The sequence below is a fragment of the Euwallacea fornicatus genome, chromosome 8, assembly GCF_040115645.1.
Source record: "Euwallacea fornicatus isolate EFF26 chromosome 8, ASM4011564v1, whole genome shotgun sequence".
NCBI lineage: Eukaryota > Metazoa > Arthropoda > Insecta > Coleoptera > Curculionidae > Euwallacea > Euwallacea fornicatus.
Genome location: NC_089548.1, coordinates 371,484 through 392,652, shown reverse-complemented (window position 1 = coordinate 392,652; position 21,169 = coordinate 371,484). Strand labels below are relative to the sequence as shown.

Sequence of the window (21,169 nt, the reverse complement as noted above, 5' to 3'; positions counted from 1 at the left end):
TGCCTTGAAAAATGACTTTAAAATGCATGTTTATTAGTACAGTTGTGAGTACAGTTGAAAGTGCAGTTTAAAGTGCATATTTATTAGTATACTTATTAGTACAGTTGGAAAGAAAAAAATTAAAATATTCAATTAATTTTCAATTTTTATGATTTTTTTCGTTTTCATGTTTTTATTTGGAGGTACCAATTTTCTATTTTTTATTTTTCTGTATTGTATGAATGTGGTTTAAAGTTATTTTTCATAACATGCAACGGACTTTAAACTTCAAATATCTCAAGATGAAAGGCTCATAGGGACATGTATCAAGATACTTTTGTTTTTATAAAACCTGTAGAAAAACACAAATTTAGTCATAAGTAAATTTTATACCAGATGTTAAAAAAGTTACGTCCCTCTAAACAGAGTTCACCTAGAACGGACGACCGTCCTTTAAAATGTGCGTCCACACGCCATTTTGTTTAGATAGTACCGTTATAAATTATTTTTTTTATTTTCGTTCTGTCGTCCTATATTTTTAAAACGCTCCACTTTTGGACTAAAGTAAATGGTGTTAAACTGCCATATTTTCTCCTCACAAATCTATGAAAGAATTTTGTATGGACCTTTTAGAGACACCCTGTGCATGAAGTGAATTTCATCTACGCGATATCAGTTGTTAGTGATGAATGTCCGCTGGTGAACAGCTATTGAGCACAATAAATTAAATAATATTTTTCCAAAGGCAAACTTGGGACCGAATGATTATAAGAGCTTAAAATTAATCGTTCAGAAGTTAGAAGACGACCAGCGCATACCAATTAATGGAGTCATAATATTAACACGAAAGTGTAAATTCCAAATAAACGGGTGGTGAGGTTAGAGAGGTTCGAAGAAGAACCTGGAGCTTGAAACACTAATCAAAACGAAGGAACAAAATAATTCCTAACACGGCAAAAAAAACGTCCCGACCGATGCATTCGTCGCTAGCGCCAAGTAAGCGGTAAAATTCATGTCCATGCAGTAAGTCAACATGTAAATTTCCTCGTAAAATAATTATTTTGCGCTCTTCTTTAATATACAAAAGAGTGTTTTATGTTTGATTGTAGAAAAAATGTGTTTATTGTCTCAAAACTTATTAACTACTTCTGAAATGAAAGCGCACAACTACGCTCAAAACGAAACCTGCTGAACTAAATTCATCCTACATATACTGAGAATTCTGTTTGGACAGTTTTGAAACAATCATATTTAAAAATTAGGGCCTGTGCCATTATCTCTCTCATTCCTGAGATACCGCAGGACACACATCATAAATTAAAGCTAGTTAAACAGTTTCACCACACCTTAGAAGACGAAGAACTGACACAGGTGGTGCACCACGCTTCGACCATCGAACCAGAAATACCGGCGTGTCCTACGTAGTCGTGTACAAGAACTTCTTGCGGCCAGAGACTCGAGCGGGAACATTTCTGACCTTCGCGGATATGATTGTGATTAGTTTAACCTATGGAATTATGTTCACTGTGAATTAGAGAATGATATAAAATTGGGTAAGGTTTATTAGGACTAAATAACTGTTAGGGGCTCAAGCTTGACCATGGAAACTAACTAGTACACGTGTATGGGAACCCAGACGCTGTCTTAATATAATGTTTCCTATTAATATTTTCTTGGTATGGTAAAATAATCCAGACTGAAATTTCTGCTATATATGCTAAACTAACTTGAACTAACGTTTAACACTTAACAATGCGAAAATAAAATAACTCCGATCAGAATTATGTGTGTAGAACTTTCACATAATAAAATTTAAATATGTAGATGAAAACCCTCCATGATTTGATAATATTTAACACTTATAATTTCATAATTTTTTGTTTTTTACGTTTTGGTTCGGGTTTTGCTAAATTAATTGTTGAAACTTCATAAACATCTTTTCAGGTAAAGAACTGAAAAGAAAAAAAGTACAATGTGGTCATTTTTGATTGACAGAATCGAATTCCGAAAAAAAAATCTCCATTTCATTTAATGTTATACCATGCAGCTCTAAATTGTCCACCTCCCGTTAACTTTTTAACAAGTTTTTACTTTTTTTAATTGAAAAACGGCATTTAATAGGACAAAAAATACTGTCCTAACGTTTGTTTAGCTCTCTAAATGTGATCTACATCATTGGTAGGGCAAAATGGCGAATATTTTTCAACTATGACATAGGTAAAGTGGAATCTCAAATGAAACCTGTTTCAAAACTATATTTAGTCGTGTAATGTAATTCATAATCGATCGATTAATTTTTGAGAAAAGAAGTAATAAATAGAAAAAATGAATATTAAAGATGAAATACAAATTCAGTTTCATAGTAGGTAAATAATAAACGGACTTGTTTGTTAGTAGGAAATAAGGAAACAAGATAATTAATTTGCTCTATAATAAATTTAGTAATAATTAAAAAAACTGTCTTCGATTTTTTTCTAACAAACAGTCTCTGTTCATTTCTATAAATTGTTAAGATATTTCGGGTTAGTAGCCCAAAAGTGCTAATAATTGTTAGTTTTATAGGTGTTAGAAGAAAAAGTCGAGGCTGTACTTTTGCTGAAGCTTGTCGAAACAACCATATTGCCAAGAGGTTGTTCAATAAAAAAAAATGTACTTTTATTGTTTTACTATTGTTATTATTATCAACTATATATATTATCTTACGATTTTTCGTTTATCTATTATCTTGTTTTTTGTTTAAGTACTATGAAAGTGAATTTGTAACGTATCTTTTACATTTTTTCCTTCTATTTATAGCTTTTGTTATCAAAAACTAACAGATCGATTTTAAGTCCCATTACACTATTAAATGTAGTTTTCAAACACGTTTCATTTAAAGTATCACTTGAGCCGTGCTTCAATTTAAAAAGATAAACAAACGCCAGAAGATAGTATATCTGCCATTTAATGCTGTTTTTAAATTCAAAACAAGTTGTTAAAAAGTTGATAGAGAGAGAGAGAGAGAGAGAGAGAGAGAGAGAGAGAGAGAGAGAATTAAAAACACAATACATATGAGGAGACTTGCCGCCTTTCAAGGACTTCAAGGAGAGTAAGGAAGCTTGAAAGAGTAGGTGAACATTTTTGAAACCAATATTATCAATTTTTTTTAATGCATTGTTAATTTAAAGAAAAAACACTTATTAAAGATGAAAACAGAAACTGGGTTTGAAGTAAGCTCCATTTCCTTATTCAAATAGGAGATTCGGCAAATTCGAAGTAATTAATATATTTGCAAGAAAACGGCGTCCGAAGTTGCATATCATCAATACTTAATGTGAATTTTCTCTAAAACAAATATCAATCGACCCCAATTTCATAGATTTCCATTGTTTTAGGTTTCCTAATAAATCCATATTATTAAAATAAAGTATTTTCAAGTTATCACGAAAACCTGAAATTATTTCTTCGAGACGTATCTTGATAACACTTAAGAAAAACTTCTATTTTCAGTAGAACCAACCGCTTCTCAAATTTTGTGCTAAAAATAGAAATACATTGAATCGTCCACGAAAAGCGTTTATTATCGTTAATATGGAAAAATTACCAATAGTCATCAAAGCATGTTATATCGCAATACTATCGTCAGATCTCAATAAAATAAAAATATCAAATTTGTTCTGAGAGACGAAAAATAATTACCCTTTATACATATGTACGTATGTATACACCCAAAGGCTTTACTGAAAATGGCTAAGTGTACAGTTTGACATAAGTAAACAACTATGCCACCAGAGTTTAATGCCCTGGTCAAGGCTGCTTACCGCATTATAGTGTTCAATGTGGAGACCATTTGCCGAATGACATAGTCTTAAGCAAATACCCAGAAATCCGTTATTTACATCTAACTTTACGATCGGTACAGGACAGATGCTACTTTTCGTCGTTTTTTTTCCCGCGGTTGCTACAAATTTTTCTTGCAAATTTGCATGTTTTACAAAATGCTAAAACCCACGTGACACATACACATATCTTTTCAGTCTATTTCTTCACTTTCAATCAAGGAACTTGTTACATCGCCACGGTCAATGAGGCAACCAAAGTCAAGTTCCGATTAAAATTAACCAAACACCGCATCGTTTTCCGCATCATGACTTTTAATTGCACTCTCGTAAACGCTACTATAAACTACATTGTGCACAATGAGCTCACTGTCACACTTTCTTATTTGGAAGGAAAAATGATATCGCGGTCTTTAGATTAATTGAACAGAAAATTACAGTGGAATATGTTAATATATCCGGAATTTAATCAATTGACAATCAAAGAATAGACGTAGATGACCAAAGCTATGATCCTAATGCGTGCCAGGTAATCTTAATTTTCCATGCGTCATAAATGAGATAAGAGAAAGGTAATCCGTTAAATTTTATTCATCACTAACAAACCTGAAATCCTTATATCTAGATCAAATCTGATTGCAGTGCACGACAAGCTAAATTCATCTTAATTAGCTGCTCCAAACTATTATTTTAAAAAGAAGTAGGTCGTAACCGGTTGTGGACTTTTATGTTTAATTTGAGAATTTAGAAAAGCATTGTGTTTTCGTTATTTTATTAGGTATATCGCTAATAATAAATAATGAAAGAAATGCAATTAATGGTGGATGCTACAAAACAGAAAAACAACATTTTTACACGCGCCACGTCTGCCAGAAAGTTGTCCAATTTAAAGGCCAACAAAATAACATAAGCAGAAATTCATCTTACGTTTTAGCGATATAAAGTGCTATTTTCAATTTTGTTCAATTCACAATTAATTAACAAGAGGTTAAAATTCGTAAGAAATAGTATATCCATACCTGTTACATAGTACGTTTTTAAAAAGTTTGTACAAATTTGTATCAAAGATTTTCGAGGCGAAAATATGACGATTTAACCCAATTTACCTTAGTCCAAAAATGAACGGTTTTCAAAACAGGGACGTTAAAGTGAAAATAAAAAGGAAAAAGAAAAATATTATTACTTTGTTTCTAATGATACGCTTGGAAGAACATTTTTCATCGAGGAGTTTTTAGTCATGAGAAATCGGAACCTATTTACCTTGTTGATGCGCATTGTAGAGGGCACTGTCAGCGCTAGGTGAACTCTCTTTAAAGGGGCATATGTTTCTTATAACCTAGTATAAAAGTTATTTATGTCTAAATTTGTGTTTTCCTACATGTTCTATGAACATAAGGTATCTTTATACAAGTCCCAACAGTCCCTCCTTAAAATCTTGGAAGTTGAAAGTTCGCTGCATGTGTTGAAAAATAACTTTAAATTACATATTTATTCGTATAGTACAACAGAAATAATATAAAAAAATTTATAGTCAAATACAAAACTTGAAGATAAAAAAAAATTATAAAAATTAAAAATTAATTGAATATTTTAATTTTTTGCGTATAATATGTACCTTAAAGTTATTTGTCAACGCACGCGGCAAACTTTAAACTTCAAATATCCCAAGAAGGAATGCCCGTAGGGACTTGCACTGAAATGCTTTTTTTTTAAATATATAGGAAAACACAAAGTTGGTCACAAATAAATTTTATCCCGGGTGATAAAAAATTATACCCTATTAAAGTAAGTTGATCCAGCGTTGACAGCGCCCTGTACAAAGCACATCAAAATTGTAAATGGATTTTGATTTCTCGCCCCTCAAAACCTTCCCATGCGCCATTTTGCTCAAATAGTGGCATTACAAACTAAGTAATTAATTTTTTTCCCATTTTCAATCTGACCTTTGATATCCTGTATTTTGAAAATCGTTCACTTTTTGACTAAGGTAAATTGGATTAAATTGTCATATTTTCTCCCCGGAAATTTTTGGTAAAATTTTGAAGAACCCTTTTAGAGACATCCTGCAGAACATACTATTTTTGAATTCGAAATAGGGCGAAATTGCCAGATAATTGGTAGTTAGTTACGTATGTAAAATTGACCATCAAAATAATCTGGACCAGTTGACTTTTTGTATCTCAAGATAATCATATTATCGTACAATAAAGATGCAGTTAGTGAAAAGTATACCCTTTAATTTAACATTTTACCACTTCTCCAAGGTTGGTGAGAACGGGCATTGTCTTAAAACAAGTATTTCGATTTTTATGCGGATCTTCAAATAGCCTTGATATTATCGAAGATGGCACGTATAGAACTTTAGCATACCCACGTGCAGCAACAAAAGCCTATTCGGAAGATGCCTTAAAATAAGTAATAAAGATACAAAAAAAAACACTGGGGCGGCACCTTAACTAATTAAAAGAATATTTCTAAGCTTAGATCCAACGGGCTTTTACAGTTTAATGTGCTTAAAGACAATTAACAGCGGAAACTAGTCACTAAGGAGCGATGCTAACAATATCCCTGAATCAATCGGTTCTTAGACTCAAGTGGTTTCTGATAAAAGGCCTAAAGTGGAAGGACGGCCAGTTACGTGCATGCTCAGACATTTCGATACCGTAAAAGTAACGGTTTTTTAATCGCAGTAGGTACTACTGATAGACAGAAACCTGTTCCGTTCGGCCAGTACATCTGACACACTAATACAGTCAAGATTTTATACTGCACTTGTTGTGACCTGATTATCCTAAAGCATTAAAAACATAAAATGACAAGTTATTATGTAATATTACCGAAAAATAGATTTGAATGAACTAGCTAAGACCAATAGGAACCCCATCTCGATTTTCGTTTTCGTATCGAATCGAATAGAACGAAATGGAAAATATTATAAGTGAATGATCGCATGATATTCATCATAAGATGCTGTTTAAGTAAATAATTTGAAAAACTTCCGAAAGAGATAATAACTTCACAGACATATAAAATTTGGAGATGAAAGCTCTGGATTGCATCAGTAACTTCTCAAAATTGGGGAATTCCTAAAGGAAATTGAGTGACACTGTGACATTTTTGGGGTGGTAATTAAAACGGAAATCTATCGTACTGATCATTATGAATGTATTCAAATTAGAGAGTCCTTCAAAATAGTTAGGGATTTCTAAAATATACCGAGTGATTTGAGAAGATGGATCGCCTTTATAACTTGTTTATTTTTAAACTTAGTGTTGAAATTTGGAGGGAAGCTATATGAGAATAGGGTCGATTGATTGACATTAATGGCGTTTACTCAGCACTTGTGGTTTAAATGGAAATGACCTCCACTTTCGATTTTTAAACGTAATGCTCTATATATTTTTTACTTTTTTGAAATCTAGAGGTCATTTTTATCCTAAAAATATGGTAATACAAAAAATTCGGTTTTTTCATGTCCAGCTACGTTATTGACGCATACGTATTAGGTATAATTTTAGGCCAGACTAACGGAAGAAAATACAAATTTGTCATTTTATAAGCAATTTAAATACCGAAAAACAGTTTTTCCCCTTTATCTTCCGTTTTTCAAATGGCGACATGGTGGCTCATTGCGATTTTCTAAAAGACTATTTTTTCCTGCATTTTTTGACACCAAACACACCGTATGTTCATTCAGAAATGAACCTTTATTCATTAAAAACATTCAAATTTAGAAAAAAATACTTCAAAATAACAGAAAAAAGAATAAAATATTTCTACTTGTAGAAATGTTTTATTAAATTATAGAAAAGTACAAGTTTACGCCACTCCTAATAATCGGGAAGAATTAAAAGAAAAAGTTCATGGGGCGATAAATAATATTAACCCAAATTAATTGGACAACGGTATGAGAAAAATAGTTCAAAATGCTTTGCTTACCAAGAACAACAAAGTGGTAATTTTGAACATCTCAATTAATTACTTGTTGATAACTACACGAACTCAGAAATTATTTTAAAACTCGACGCCCTCACGAATAGCTAATCTCACATTCTAGAGCTATATAACGAATTGATGTACTTCTACCATAAATAAAACATCGATTTCTTTGTCTTCACTGATAACAAAGTTTTCGTCTTTATTATTCCTTTTTTTATAAATTTCCCGTTTTACTTATTTACTAATTTTTTAAATAGTGGCAGCCTGAATAGTGTCTAAATGGAAACCTTTCCGCAAAAAAATGACCTGTAGAATCCAAAAAAGTAAAAATTTATAAGGCATTACATTTAAAAATCGAAATTTGCCGTCATTTCCGGTTAAACCGAAAATGCCAGATAAATACCATTAACAGCAATTAATCGTCATTATTCTCATATAGCTTCCCTCCAAATTTAAACTTCGTAAGTTTAAAAACAAAAAAGTTATAAGGACGAACGACCTTTTTCAATGACCCGGTATATATGTAATTTTCATTATTAAGAGAAGTTATTTCAGGTTTTTGGAAGTTTGGGGGAAGCATGGCTTATTTGATTAGTACTTCCGTCAATGTAATTGAACCATAAACCCACTGTCTATTAGTTACATGCACTTTTACGTTAAGTCCTACCCAGTAATTCGAATTACAAGCAGGAAAAGTCGCAATTAACGTCCCTGTTTCATGTTCTCACAAGTACGTGCTGCAGAGACCTTCAAATATTTAACTAGATGTTACTGCAAAGAACTAATTTTCATAGTAGCACGATACCTTTTACTTTGCACCTCGCCACAATTTAATCAGAAAAGTTTAACCATTGCATAGTTGTGAATTATTAACTCCGGTAGAACAAGATTAATATAGTAAATAATATACAAATGGAACTTATGAATAAAAAATATTTAATTTAAATTGACAATTATGGTTTGTTAGCAATCCAACCAAAACACTTATGTACATACTGGTTGTCTTTAAGTGAGTGCCCATTGAAACTATTTAGAGAACCGCGACAGCTAAAAAATTACAATTTGGTAGACAGTCATTTGAGCCCAATATCTATTGATTTAAAACATTTTCAAAATACTAACATTTCTGGAAGCACCGGAAATTGATAACAACTTTTTTTATTCTAAATGGAATGACTATGTTATTATTATTTTTTATGATTTCATGTTTAATTTCAGGTCAACTATATGTATAACTTTCGGAAATAAAAATTGTTTTCTTTCGAAATTGGCGAAAATATTCTGTAAAAAAAAATGTTATAGTGGAAGTAAAAAAAGTAGAGCCACAAAATTTTGCCGGTAGAGATTCAAAAAGTTACACTTCGTTCTCTTGAATTTCAATTTTAATAATTATCTACAGGGTGGTCTGCAAAATAAATTAAACTAGGCCAATACAAAACTGCCCAACAGTCATTTTCTTCAAAAGGGACGCCCCAGATTTATTACAAGTTAGTTAATTACATATTAAAAAACCATGTCATTGTGCATTCAATTATGTAACATTTTCTTCTTACTTTATGGGCAACTTTACCTCCATTTAACCAACTCTCTATCACTAATAAATACTGAAATGCCAACGGTAATACATTGAATTTGTAACACCCTGGATATTGAATTTGGAAAAATTTTGTTTGTAGAAGTAAGTAGTTCTAAAACAGAAATAATTTTTCTAGCAAAATGTTCAATATTGCTATAATTATTTCTTGGCAACAAAGAATAAAACTCAATTAAATTTTCATTTTTAAACCACAAATTCAGAGTATTGTTAGACTGCAAATCTATGAATTCTATTTGCATATTTAGATTATCTTCATCAGGATGTACTTCAAATGGATTTTGGAACAATATGAACATTTTTTCATAATTAGAAAAATCCTTAAACGCTATATAGCTCATTTTCTCACAATACATTTTTTTAATTCGACTTTGAGCTAATAATTAAATTTTTTTTTTTACATAACTTTCTGCAAATTTTCGCAAGATTGAAAATGTGAAAAATTGTTTTGTTGCAATTGTTGCTTGAAAAGAAGCAATTTTCTTTGCAATTATTTAATATGGAGAAAAAGTTGATGTGCAAGTTTTCCTTTTCCTTATAAGGTTATATTAAGGAAGTTAAGATGTTTAGTGAGGTCAGTCGAAAATGTTAGATCCCATAACCATACGGAATCTGAAAGTTGTGAAACTGGTGTTAATATTTCTCCCATAAATATATTAATTTTGTTTCGTAACTCAAATACGCGTTGTAGCACTTTTCCGCAGCTCAACCATCTTACTACAGTGTGATGCAATAAATAGCCATATTCAGACTTAATATGTTCAAGAAAACTGTCTATGATTAAGTCTAAATTTTCTCATAAAATGTAATGAATAAACGACGATAAACTTCACGGGCAGTAAATTCAGCTTTATTCCTCATAAAACCTGTTGATTGAAAATTTTCGATACGCATATATATATATGGTATTAATATGTAAAACAGCGAATAACTGTGAATCTGTTCACAATGAATTTGGCCGCATAGACAACTGTCAAATGCCGAATTTTAGTCCGCGGGCCTTAGTTTAGTGACCCTTGGTCTAATTAGTGAACCCATCTCATTATGTAATCCTAAATGGATATCACCTTGTGAAAACTCTGAATAAATATCAAAATAACTATCGAGGATAAATAGACATTTGCGATGTTCTAGCGTTCTTTGATATAAGTAAAACTGCTCTGTTTTATAAAAAAAAAAACACAAAGAAGTGTTGTATTTAGAAATAAAAACAAATAAATTTACATAGGGATAAAAATGTTTTCACCCTTTCTGGAATAAACGTTCCATTTTCCCCAGTGAAAAATGAAAGTGCGGTTGCATATGCAAACAATGAATAAATGCCGCTTTTTGTTATCTTGAATGTTACCTAATGCAGGCTACCCCATTTTAGGGTGTATGGATGCGTTTTTCGTATTCCGCCCCTCTTTTTTTTAATAATTTTATTTCATAGGAAAATTGTCTCACATTCAAAAGTGAAAAGAAATAAGACAATAAGTATGATTAAAGCAGCATGAACTTTCTGAATCTATTAAATCAAATCCTTCTAATACGCATTCAGGCCACTAAACTTGTTACACTCCTTTCCAAATGTTTACGATTCTATGTATATCTATATCAAGGTCATAGCGGTCAATTTGAAACGTTTTTCTTTAACCAATGAGGACATATATGCATATTTTAGCACACTTTTAAATTAATGCATGTAGTTTTTCACAAGTGTAATTATCCTACAGTTTAAATATTTGTATCTACTTATCTTGACTCGGATATTGAATTTCAACAATGATAAATTATACTTTCTGTAAATTACTCTGTCCCATTTTATTAATTTATATCACTCGATTTTCAATCTGTTGCATTTTTGCCATGTGCTTGTTGAGATCGTAGTATTATAAGAGAGACTATTAGCAAATAATAAAATTTTCTGTACAATAATAAACAGTTATTCCCATTTACACCAATATGTATTTAACATAACGGAAACCGTGAAAATGGGCAGTGCTAAATCAAGAACACCATATACGGTTTGATATGTATGTTCTATTTGCAGTTCAATCTTGAAAGTGTTGATGATTCTAATAACTCTGGTAGCATGACGTTTAAGTGAACATAATGATAATAATAAAGATGTGATAACCAGGAACTGCATTTTAACAAAGCACAGCAAAATATTCTTATTTTTTTACAGTTGTAAATTCTTCATTTCAATAACAGCCATCGATGGTGCTAAATCCTTTTATTCTCATTTTACCGGTTTAATGAAGTCCGCCGAACTTGACATGCGGCACCTCGTGTGAGATTTCATGTTGGTATTCACGGTAATCCATCGAATACTAATGTTTTATTAAATCGCCCACCAATTCTCTAGTTTTTATTCGAGATGCATTGCTGCCGCTCTTTGTAACCTAGTTCTATTCACAACTATGCCATGTGTCCCAAATTCCATACCTATCTTTTCATAGAAATTTTTATAAGAAACTCCATCTTTCTAGTGAAACGTTCTCTCAAAAACTCAATCTCGTTGCACTGTATGGGGTGGGTTACGAGGGACATGAAAAAATTCGCGTCAGTCGTGGCCACATAGAGTTCAAGAAAGCAAAAACTCAATTTAGCTTTTCGTTTCACCCGATACGTCCAGAACGCGACCAGTAAGAAATTTAAAAAAGATTCTAAAACATGCTTCACTAGGATCACTTGGAAAAGCAATAATAATTATTATCGGTTTATGTGCATATTTTTAAAATGTCGTGTTTTTCAAGCCGTTTTTCAACTTTCACGCCTCTCTAGCACGGTTTAATGAGAGTAACAAAAAAACTGTTAGATTAAATTATGTTACTTATTTCAGGAGCTGATATTCGAACAAATCAATTATTTCGTATTTAAGCAAATAAATACAGTATTAACAGACGATCTTTTTTGGGAGGTCTTGCCAGTGGTCTTCGAGATTATACAGGACGAAGTAAGATGAGAATTTAATAACCTTTTATCTTACCTACATCAAGACAGAATTAGAAAACGTTTTCTTAAGCCTACTAAAGATGAGGATTGTCAATAGATTTCAAGGAATTATCATAACCATGGTCAGATTCAGCAAGAATCCTACGCTGGTAATGTCGTTATTGCCTTTCACCACTACAATCAGCGTGCTGTAAATGACGCAATACACGCGCATAACTGAAATTCTTACGGCAATTTAAAATAAGAAGTGATAGACAAACGTGACCAAAGACACAACATCTACCAACTGGATGTAAGGCAAAAAAAAAGGACAATTGAGGCATTGTGTGCAAAGATGGGTCAACCCACAAAATTTAGTGTTATGCACGTCATATTGACTGTGATGCAAATGTCGATTAGAAAAAAAAGGAAATACTGTTTAAATGATAAGTTACAACAAGGTCGTGTAAGAGGTTCTAAAACAAAAAATTTCAAAGACCGTTTTTTCCATAAATAAGAATTTTAGCTTGAGACACTTTTGCGCTCAACACCACATTTATTTTTTTCACCGACTATATTTTCATTTATTCTAAAGTGGATTTTGAAGGGGAGTGAGAGGTGACCAATCTACACTTACATAAGACAATAAAGACAGTCTAGTATCTTAGATACGTAATTATTACCACCAAACATAATTTGCGTCCATTTTATTGATATTCCAGTTATAAATAAAGCAATACCGATAATCTTCTAGCTCAAATAAAAATATATTTTTGGTGTTATGCAGCCTCGTACACCTCAAGAATCCGAGGCAAAACGTCCAGGTTACTATTCAGTTAAACATCATGAGAAATGATCATTTCAACACGGTAACAGGTCGATCTCACCATATTTCATTTTAGTGCACCATTTTCTCAATAGTTGTTCTCCTTGTTTACGCACGAAATTTCGAAGTGATGCAATTTATGCAAGTGATTATTTCTTTCATTTAGGCCTCTAATAGCGTTAACGAAAACAAACAATTTTCTTTGTTTAGATTTCTCGCAGTCATTACTGAAAGCGATGGACAATACTTAAAAATTGCGAGGAAAACCTCATTCCCATGGAACATTTAGTTAGTTGCAAGAACAAAATTAGAGAGTTGGTTGAAAATGTGTTGATCCCATATTAGTATTACACAAAATCAAATAAAGCAAACATGTGGTAAAAATGTTTTTTTTTACAACACATCAGTCTTAATCCACAATTATTACTAAGAATAAATTTAGTTTTTGAAACGCACAAAATCTCAGTTGATAATGTACATCGATTCATGAAAACTTACAGTACAAAGTGTTACAAATTCAAAAACTCTAGAAATATCGAAAAATGCAAGAATTTGTCTAATGGTTTCTGCATTAAGCTATCAAAATTAAAGCATTAATAACTCACGACATTAAGTAGCCTCTTTCATACATTCGTACATAATATATCTAATGTTAAAATGACATACATTATAAGCGAACAAATATTTGGCAAACCATTATGCGAAGAAGGAAATTAGAAATATATTATGCAAACCATGCCATATGTTCGGTCGCATAGTATAGAATGTTTGCCTTATAAGCCGGAAAAGAGTAGAAATTTTATAGGCATATTTAACAAATATAATGCTTGTAGTAAACTGTATTATTTCTGAAATATTCCATTATTTGTCACTAAAATACATAAGCTATCTGGCAATACCTCTAAAAGCATACTTTCAATGCAAGTGTATCATAAATTTTTGGCATGAGTCATCTCATACAGTTATTGTATATCCTGTACTATTGTTAGAAATTGTCATTCAAATAGACAGTTAACATTTACCCGCATTAAACTGTTGAATTTAAATGAAGATATTGTGGTTGTAAATATTTATAGAAGCTTTGAATGAAGGATATCAATGAATGGATGAGGATATAATGTACGAATACGTCGGTTTTTATTTCAAGTTGAGAAAGAATAATAATTTAACAACCGTTACAATGAGCCGAACCGTATATAATATTCCTACTTTAACAAATGGATAAAATTAAGAGTTAAGCAAATGATTAATTTCAATAAAAATTCCATTTCAATTCTTTTCAAACAAAAATAATGCAATAAAATAATAAAAGAAGATTGGGCTTGCTTGGAGAGGAACTTATACATATAGATATAAAGATTTTTTGCAATGTTAGGAAACCAAACAGTAAATAAGACATTTTGTCTTTTGGTAGAAGGTAGAAGATCCATCAATGCCTAACACTTAATTAAAGGAAAACACAGTATTATTTTGTACAGGGTGGTTTATAATAGTATGGCAAAATTTCAGGAGGTAAATCTAAGGGTCGTTGTAAGAAAAAAAAGTTCATAAAAACATGGGTCTGCTATCACTTCCTGATTGAAATATGGGGTATTCCAAATACAAGAAGACTTCTAGAAGTACCTGATCTGATGTATAAATGGTGATTTTTGTTAAAAATTTGCGTATAGTAGAAAGACTCGACTTTAATAATTTTATGTCTAAATTTTAAGGATAGTACATTGATTTGAGTTTGTTTTGAAACCGATTTTAATAATAGTTTTTAGACCTTATAAGTATAGGAAATATTTCTTATCGATACGTGATTCAATACTCTTATTTCAAATCATTTAGTCCATCCAACATCAGAGCGGATTTAGAATCTACTTTGGGGGAATCTGATCCTTCGTCAACAATTGTAAAATATTGGATAAACGTGGTCCATATGAGCGGTGGTCGGCTCAATAACCCTCCAGATCTGACCGATCCCAAAATCATGATAAAAATCCACAAAACGGTACCGGAAGATAAGAATTTCAAAAAGTACTAGTCATCGCAATTTGATCGAACAATTGGATATGAGAAAGCTATGTGCAAGATGAGTACTACGATTTTTCATAATTGAACAAAGACAGTCCCGTGAGGATGTTTCAAGGGAGTGTTTGGCAAAGTTTTGCAGCAATAAAGCCGAATTTTTGCATCTATTTATAACTATGGATGAAATATGGGTCCATTATTCACACCTAAGACGAAAGAGCGATCAAAACAATGAACTCAGTAGAAAGTCGGCTGCAAAGAAACGAAAATCATTCGATCTGCAGGAAAAGTGATAGCGTCAGTTTTTTGGGGTACATGTGCGATAATTTTTACTGACTATGTTTCTAAAAGAAAAACAATAAATGGAGAATATAATACAAATTTATTGTAGCTTTTGAGTAATGAAATTAGGAACACGCGACTGCATTTAGCGAAGAAGAAAGCCTTATAGTAGCAAGGCAACGCACCAGACCACACTTCCGTCATCGCCATGACCAAAATCAATCAACTGGGTTTCTAACTATTTCCTCACCTACCCTATTCCCCAAGTTTAGCCCCCTCAGATTACTTTCTATTTCCAAACTTAAAAATATAGCTCGGTGGAAAGAGATTTACCAAGAATGAAGAGATGGAGTTCGAGGTCGATGACTATTTTGAAATATTTGAAGCTTCTTACTATAAACAGGGTATAGAACCATAGAACATCGCTGGGAAAAGTGTGTCAATTTCAAAAGAAAATATATTTAGAAATAAAGTGACATTTTTCAAAATTCTTTTTCTTTAAGTGATAGGTCGGGCACTTCTAGAAATATCCTCTTAACTCCGTTTCAGCAGTAAATATTTTTATGAAAATTGGGGAATTTAAACTGAATGTAGAGACACATTTTTAAGGGGGAAAGCGATATTTTCAATTTTACCAGTGGCTCTCCTATTAATGTGACCCCAAACATTTTGAAAGGAAAATATGATACGTCATTGTTTTTTTTAATAAAAAGAATTTTCTAAATGCTTCATATTTCTGTAAAGAACAGATATCTAGAACATTTATCATAACGTTAGCCATTTTTATAGAAAAAATGTTAACAAATATGTTTCTTATTTCAGGAAATGAAGAGTTCTGCACCCCTCAATGTGCTGATATCGACTACCCTAGTCTCAATTATTTCAGCACAATGTCCATGGCAGCGCGAAGTACCAGACCTTCAATCGTCGTGTATATGTTCCTACAATTTAGGACACGAACTATCAGTGCAGTGCGACATGGTTAATTGGCCAAAACTACTGTCGGCTTTAAATAAATATGCTAGTCAAACGTCGATTGATTTACTCTACGTGAACAATTCTACAGTAGCAACACTTCAGGACAATATAATAGTAAATTTGAAAATCCACAATATACAATTGTCTGGTTGCAGAATTAAAACGGTAGAAAGTGACGCGTTAAAAGGACAGGAACAATATTTAAAAAATTTAAATTTACAAGATAACGAGCTAACTACAGTACCTGTAGATAGTCTCGAATCCATGCACAATTTGCAGTTGTTAGATCTGTCACATAACAGAATTAGTAGGGTTCCGGAGGACGCATTTGTAACTCTTCACAAACTTACCACTCTTAAATTGTCAGATAATAATGTAACTTTAGATAGTGATGCATTGCGCGGGCTAGAGAAAAGCTTAAAAAATTTGAATTTAAAAGGAACACGTCAAACTCAAGTACCTCGAGCAATTCAACGAATGAAAACTCTGGCTTTTCTAGATCTATCACAAAATAGCTTAAGAGAGCTTCCCGGACCTGATGGAGACAATGCTTTTGCAGGATTGGAAGCCTTGACAGCTTTAAATCTGGAAAGAAATCTTTTGCAAGACCTAAAGGGCAATGCCTTTCATGGGATCACAAAAACATTAAGCTCTTTAAGTTTACTAAACAACCTACTTCCTGATTTTCCAACTGAAGCACTTAGTCCGCTGCAGGAATTGCGAGTTCTTGATATTGGATTTAATTTGTTAACGGAAATTCCGAACAAGGCCCTTAGAGGTAATCCAAGCATCACACTTCTCGCTTTGGACGGTAATCCTCTTACGACAATACCTTATGACGCGTTATCACATCTAAACAACAGCCTAAGAGGCCTTAGTCTAGGAGGACGGTTTCTTCATTGTGACTGCCGATTATCTTGGATATTAGAATGGATTAAAGAGGGCGACCTGCAAGTTACTTCGCGGGAACGAAATCCACAGTTTTGTGGAAGTCCAGCGAAATTTAGAGATAGGAATTTCTACAGTATTCAATTAAGTGAGTTAGCGTGTCCAAAGGAATCTAACAGCCCCAAGAAGAATCACCAAAAGCCCAAATCCCCAGAAAGCGTTGGCGTAGCAACTGTTGTCACGGCTAATTTGGATGATTTAGTAATACCTCAACAGGCACCTTCTTCATCAACAACGACTACAAAAGAACCTATTACAAGTAAATCGACTGTGTCAACTACTACCACATATTCAACGACGACGGCAAAAGCAACTTCAACATCCACCACTACAAAGATGACGACCACGATAATGCAAATTAAGCCGAAATCTACTCAGGCATGGAAAACAACTTCGAAACCACCTTTGGTCTTAGCAGGATTTCCTTCACAAAGTAAATCTGATGACAGCAAGGAGGTAATAGTTAAGAACGCTTTTCGTCACGACAATTCCGTAATAATTCAATGGGGATCTGAGACAGCTAACATCTTGGGATTTAGAGTTGTGTATCGGCTATTTGGCGATAAAGGATTCAAACAAGGACCACCACTGGAAGCTAGTGAACGAGAATTTAAAATTAAGAATGTGCCGTCCCAGGTATGTTTCCAAATTAATGTTGAGGGTTTTTGAGATCATCTTAACAGGTTCAAATCATTAATACACAATAATAAAAAACAAAAAAACATTACTTTGTCATATTTTATATTTAATTTTATAATCTTATTTATTTAAATAAGTTTATTAATGACGAAGTAAACTTACTCAACGACATAATTTTTGAAAACCTTAATAACTCGAAACATATGCAAAAGAGAGACTGGCGCGAACACGTCCGTATTCCAGTTAAATAAATAACTAGGATATTATATGTAGTGAAACTTAAATACAGTAATACTAAACATTTAAAACGTGTGTTCGATGTCTTAAAGCAATTGTTATTTGCTATCTAGAGATCTTCCATTCAGAGTTTGATTGATTTAATTAATTTCTTTTTAGGAATGCATTATCGTCTGCGTAGTCTCTTTAGAAGAATTAAACGTTACACCGGAGAATGTACCGTACAGACAGTGCCGAGAAGTCCGGACAGTCTCTTCAGCGTCATCCAATATGGACAAAATAACGATCGCCGCTAGCGCTGCTATATGTGGAACTATTGTTGTTGCGGTAATAGTATTTATCGGTAGGTGATACTTCATTTAGTTATTTACTTAATGTTTTCATCTGCTGCGACCTTTACTTAATCAATGGACGTAGCAATCATCCAATTAAGCAACGAAACGCATTATACCAAATAAACGCAACTAATCTTGCAAGTATTCATAACTTGCTTTTAATGTTCCAACAGCCTCAACGGTTTTTGTTTATTTTTCTAGAGATTTATAATATTTCATATGTCCACAGCTGCGTCTCGAAGAAGATCGAGAAAATTACAGGAACTTCATCAACACAAATTAAATGGGATCAAACACGGTTTGCCAATTAATGGTTTGCCAGTCAATTGTTGCACACTGCCCCAAAGTCCTGTAGAACAGTTATCTTCATTGGCCAATCTGAGTGCTTACAACAATAGTAAGGTAAAATAATCTATCCACTATGAGATTCTTTTAAACGGCTTTAGCTACCGTGTTAATTAATAGGAAAAAGGTGCTTCATTTAGATTTAATATATGTATCTGGCTATATACCTGCTTCGCAGAAAATACTTAGGAGTAGCCACATAATCTCAAAATGGAATAATATCCTGCGTACATCTTTTGAGATGAGAAACTTCTGGTATCTATTACTGGAACTACAAAGAAACTTGAAGAATCCATAACAATTTCTTTTTTGTTCTAGGACTGGGACCAAGTGTCTGCATATAGCACACATAGCCAACGACCCAGGATGTACACGGTTGAACAGCCACCCTCGCTAGATGAACTCAGATCTCATTTCAACGCGAAGAACAAAGCCCGATCAATTGCAGATGGTCAGTCACAAAACAGTTTTTCAAATCACTCAGGCAGATACCTAACGTCTAATGCATTTCCGAATAATTTGTTAGCGTCTAGACAAGGTAAATGTGAACTTTTTATATAGTAATATCGACTAATCAATGTCTCTAGACTTAAGGCTGTCGAGACAATCTCTGGCAATGCAATCCGAAAGAATGTCCACTCGAATGCTCTCCCATCATGGCCCTGCTCAATCCATCGCGTCTTCGTCAAGACGCTCTCGCCCACGGTCAAGATCTCGAGATCACCAGCGACCAAGCAGCAGATACAGTACAGCAGGTTCAACACATACGTTGAATAATTATTGCGACAATTCGGACAATTGGACTGACCATGATATGGAAATTTATATGGCACGCAATCCAACTACAAGAAACGGTTTGGTGCCTTTGTAAATACCAGAAGATACAAAAAATACACATAACGTATTTCGCATTTACTTTCATATTTAAGAAGCTACACCTTGTGAGGTCTTAATTTTTTTCTCTAACCATCTCGTTTTTGTACACATCAGAAATATTCCTTTACACTTTAATAAACAAAAATGATATATACATGCTAGTTATTTAAAAAAATCCCCTGGTGCCATGAGAATCAAATGTTCAATGTTTTTCCATTTAAAATTTTTTTGTTTAATTTACTATAGCACCAATAAGGACTGAAAATATCTTTAATGTCCACACTAGCCCTGAATATATCACCTCTGATTCGATTAAAAATTTTATATGCCTATTATTATTTCAAAAAATTAAGGTAAAAAAACATCCCAATTAAGAGACCTTAAAGGAAACTTGACTGCTTTTCAATCAGTACCTGGTGACGTAGCATTTCAACCAAACTGCATAACTTTTGATCTCGGTCACAAACTTATTTGTCTGATCAAACCTTATCAAGCATACTTATTACATAAATAAGTACAAGTAATAAATTTTTGAAAATATCGAAAATGTTACCACGGGATTTTTTTTTAATTGGAATATGATATATCTTCCAAGACAACGTAATATTCAGTGATGAATCTTTCATGGCACTAATGAGTCATTACCTCTGATTTGAATAGAGTTGTTACGTTTATTATGTGCATGTTTATTTAGAACTCGGAAACACGTTCATTAATTATTAGCGTTATTAGTTTATAGTAATCATAGAATTTATTATCACGATTGTATATATTATTTTTAAGGTGTCGATCACATACGTACTATAATACTATTTGTAAGTTGTAAAGAAAGCAAATGAGGATTCCGAGACTGAAGATAAGTTTATACATGCCTTAATCTAATGGCGCCAGTGGTCAGGCCAGTTCTATTTGTACATATGTGAGTTTAATTGACTGGCAGACCAGTTGATATTGGCGTTCGTAGATGCATGCAAGTTTAAACTCTCCTTTGGTATTGAGTTCAATATAGTATTTGTATGTAATCAGAAATTTAGTTTAAATTACTCCTATAGCATAATCTTACATCAATCACCGACAAAATATGTAAACAAGCAACAGTACTCAACAGGAACAAAAAATGAAGGAAAGTGTTCTTACCCTGGTATTAGCGTACTATGTTCCCATCTGTAACGCATTTCTTGAACAAACTCGTACCAAATGTGGCAAAATGCCCTTATACCTCCAAGAGTTTGAAGGGCATTAGAAAGAACAATGGAAAGGCGCCATATCAGAGAATCTTCATTGCCAGTTTTGAATCCTTTGAATTCCTCCTCACTGTTTTGAAAAATCTACAAAACATTATGCTCAAATTCGAATTGCTTGAACACTAATGATAAACTAAAAATGTACAATAAATATATTGAAACAATAAAGCTGTCTAAAAATCTTGAGAGACTCA

The 21,169-nt window shown here is 32.8% G+C and overlaps 2 protein-coding genes across 3 annotated transcripts in view; one reads left to right on the top strand and one right to left on the bottom strand.

Annotated features, from left to right (window-relative positions):
• The window catches only part of Rab3GAP1 (RAB3 GTPase activating protein subunit 1), a 29,268-nt gene that overhangs the window by 6,043 nt on the left and 2,056 nt on the right, over positions 1-21,169 (bottom strand). For both annotated transcript variants that reach the window (XM_066285160.1, XM_066285159.1), the window contains one exon: positions 20,869-21,059. In XM_066285160.1, coding sequence (XP_066141257.1) covers positions 20,869-21,059 — 191 coding nt within the window. The remainder of the gene's footprint in view (positions 1-20,868; positions 21,060-21,169) is intronic.
• Positions 1,320-21,159, top strand: haf (leucine-rich repeat and fibronectin type-III domain-containing protein hattifattener). Its single transcript, XM_066285161.1, has 6 exons — positions 1,320-1,532; positions 16,196-17,935; positions 18,335-18,518; positions 18,740-18,912; positions 19,174-19,393; positions 19,443-21,159. Exons 2-6 carry the CDS (start codon positions 16,199-16,201, stop codon positions 19,724-19,726), a joined length of 2,598 nt encoding a protein of 865 aa, XP_066141258.1. The 5' UTR covers positions 1,320-1,532; positions 16,196-16,198; the 3' UTR covers positions 19,727-21,159.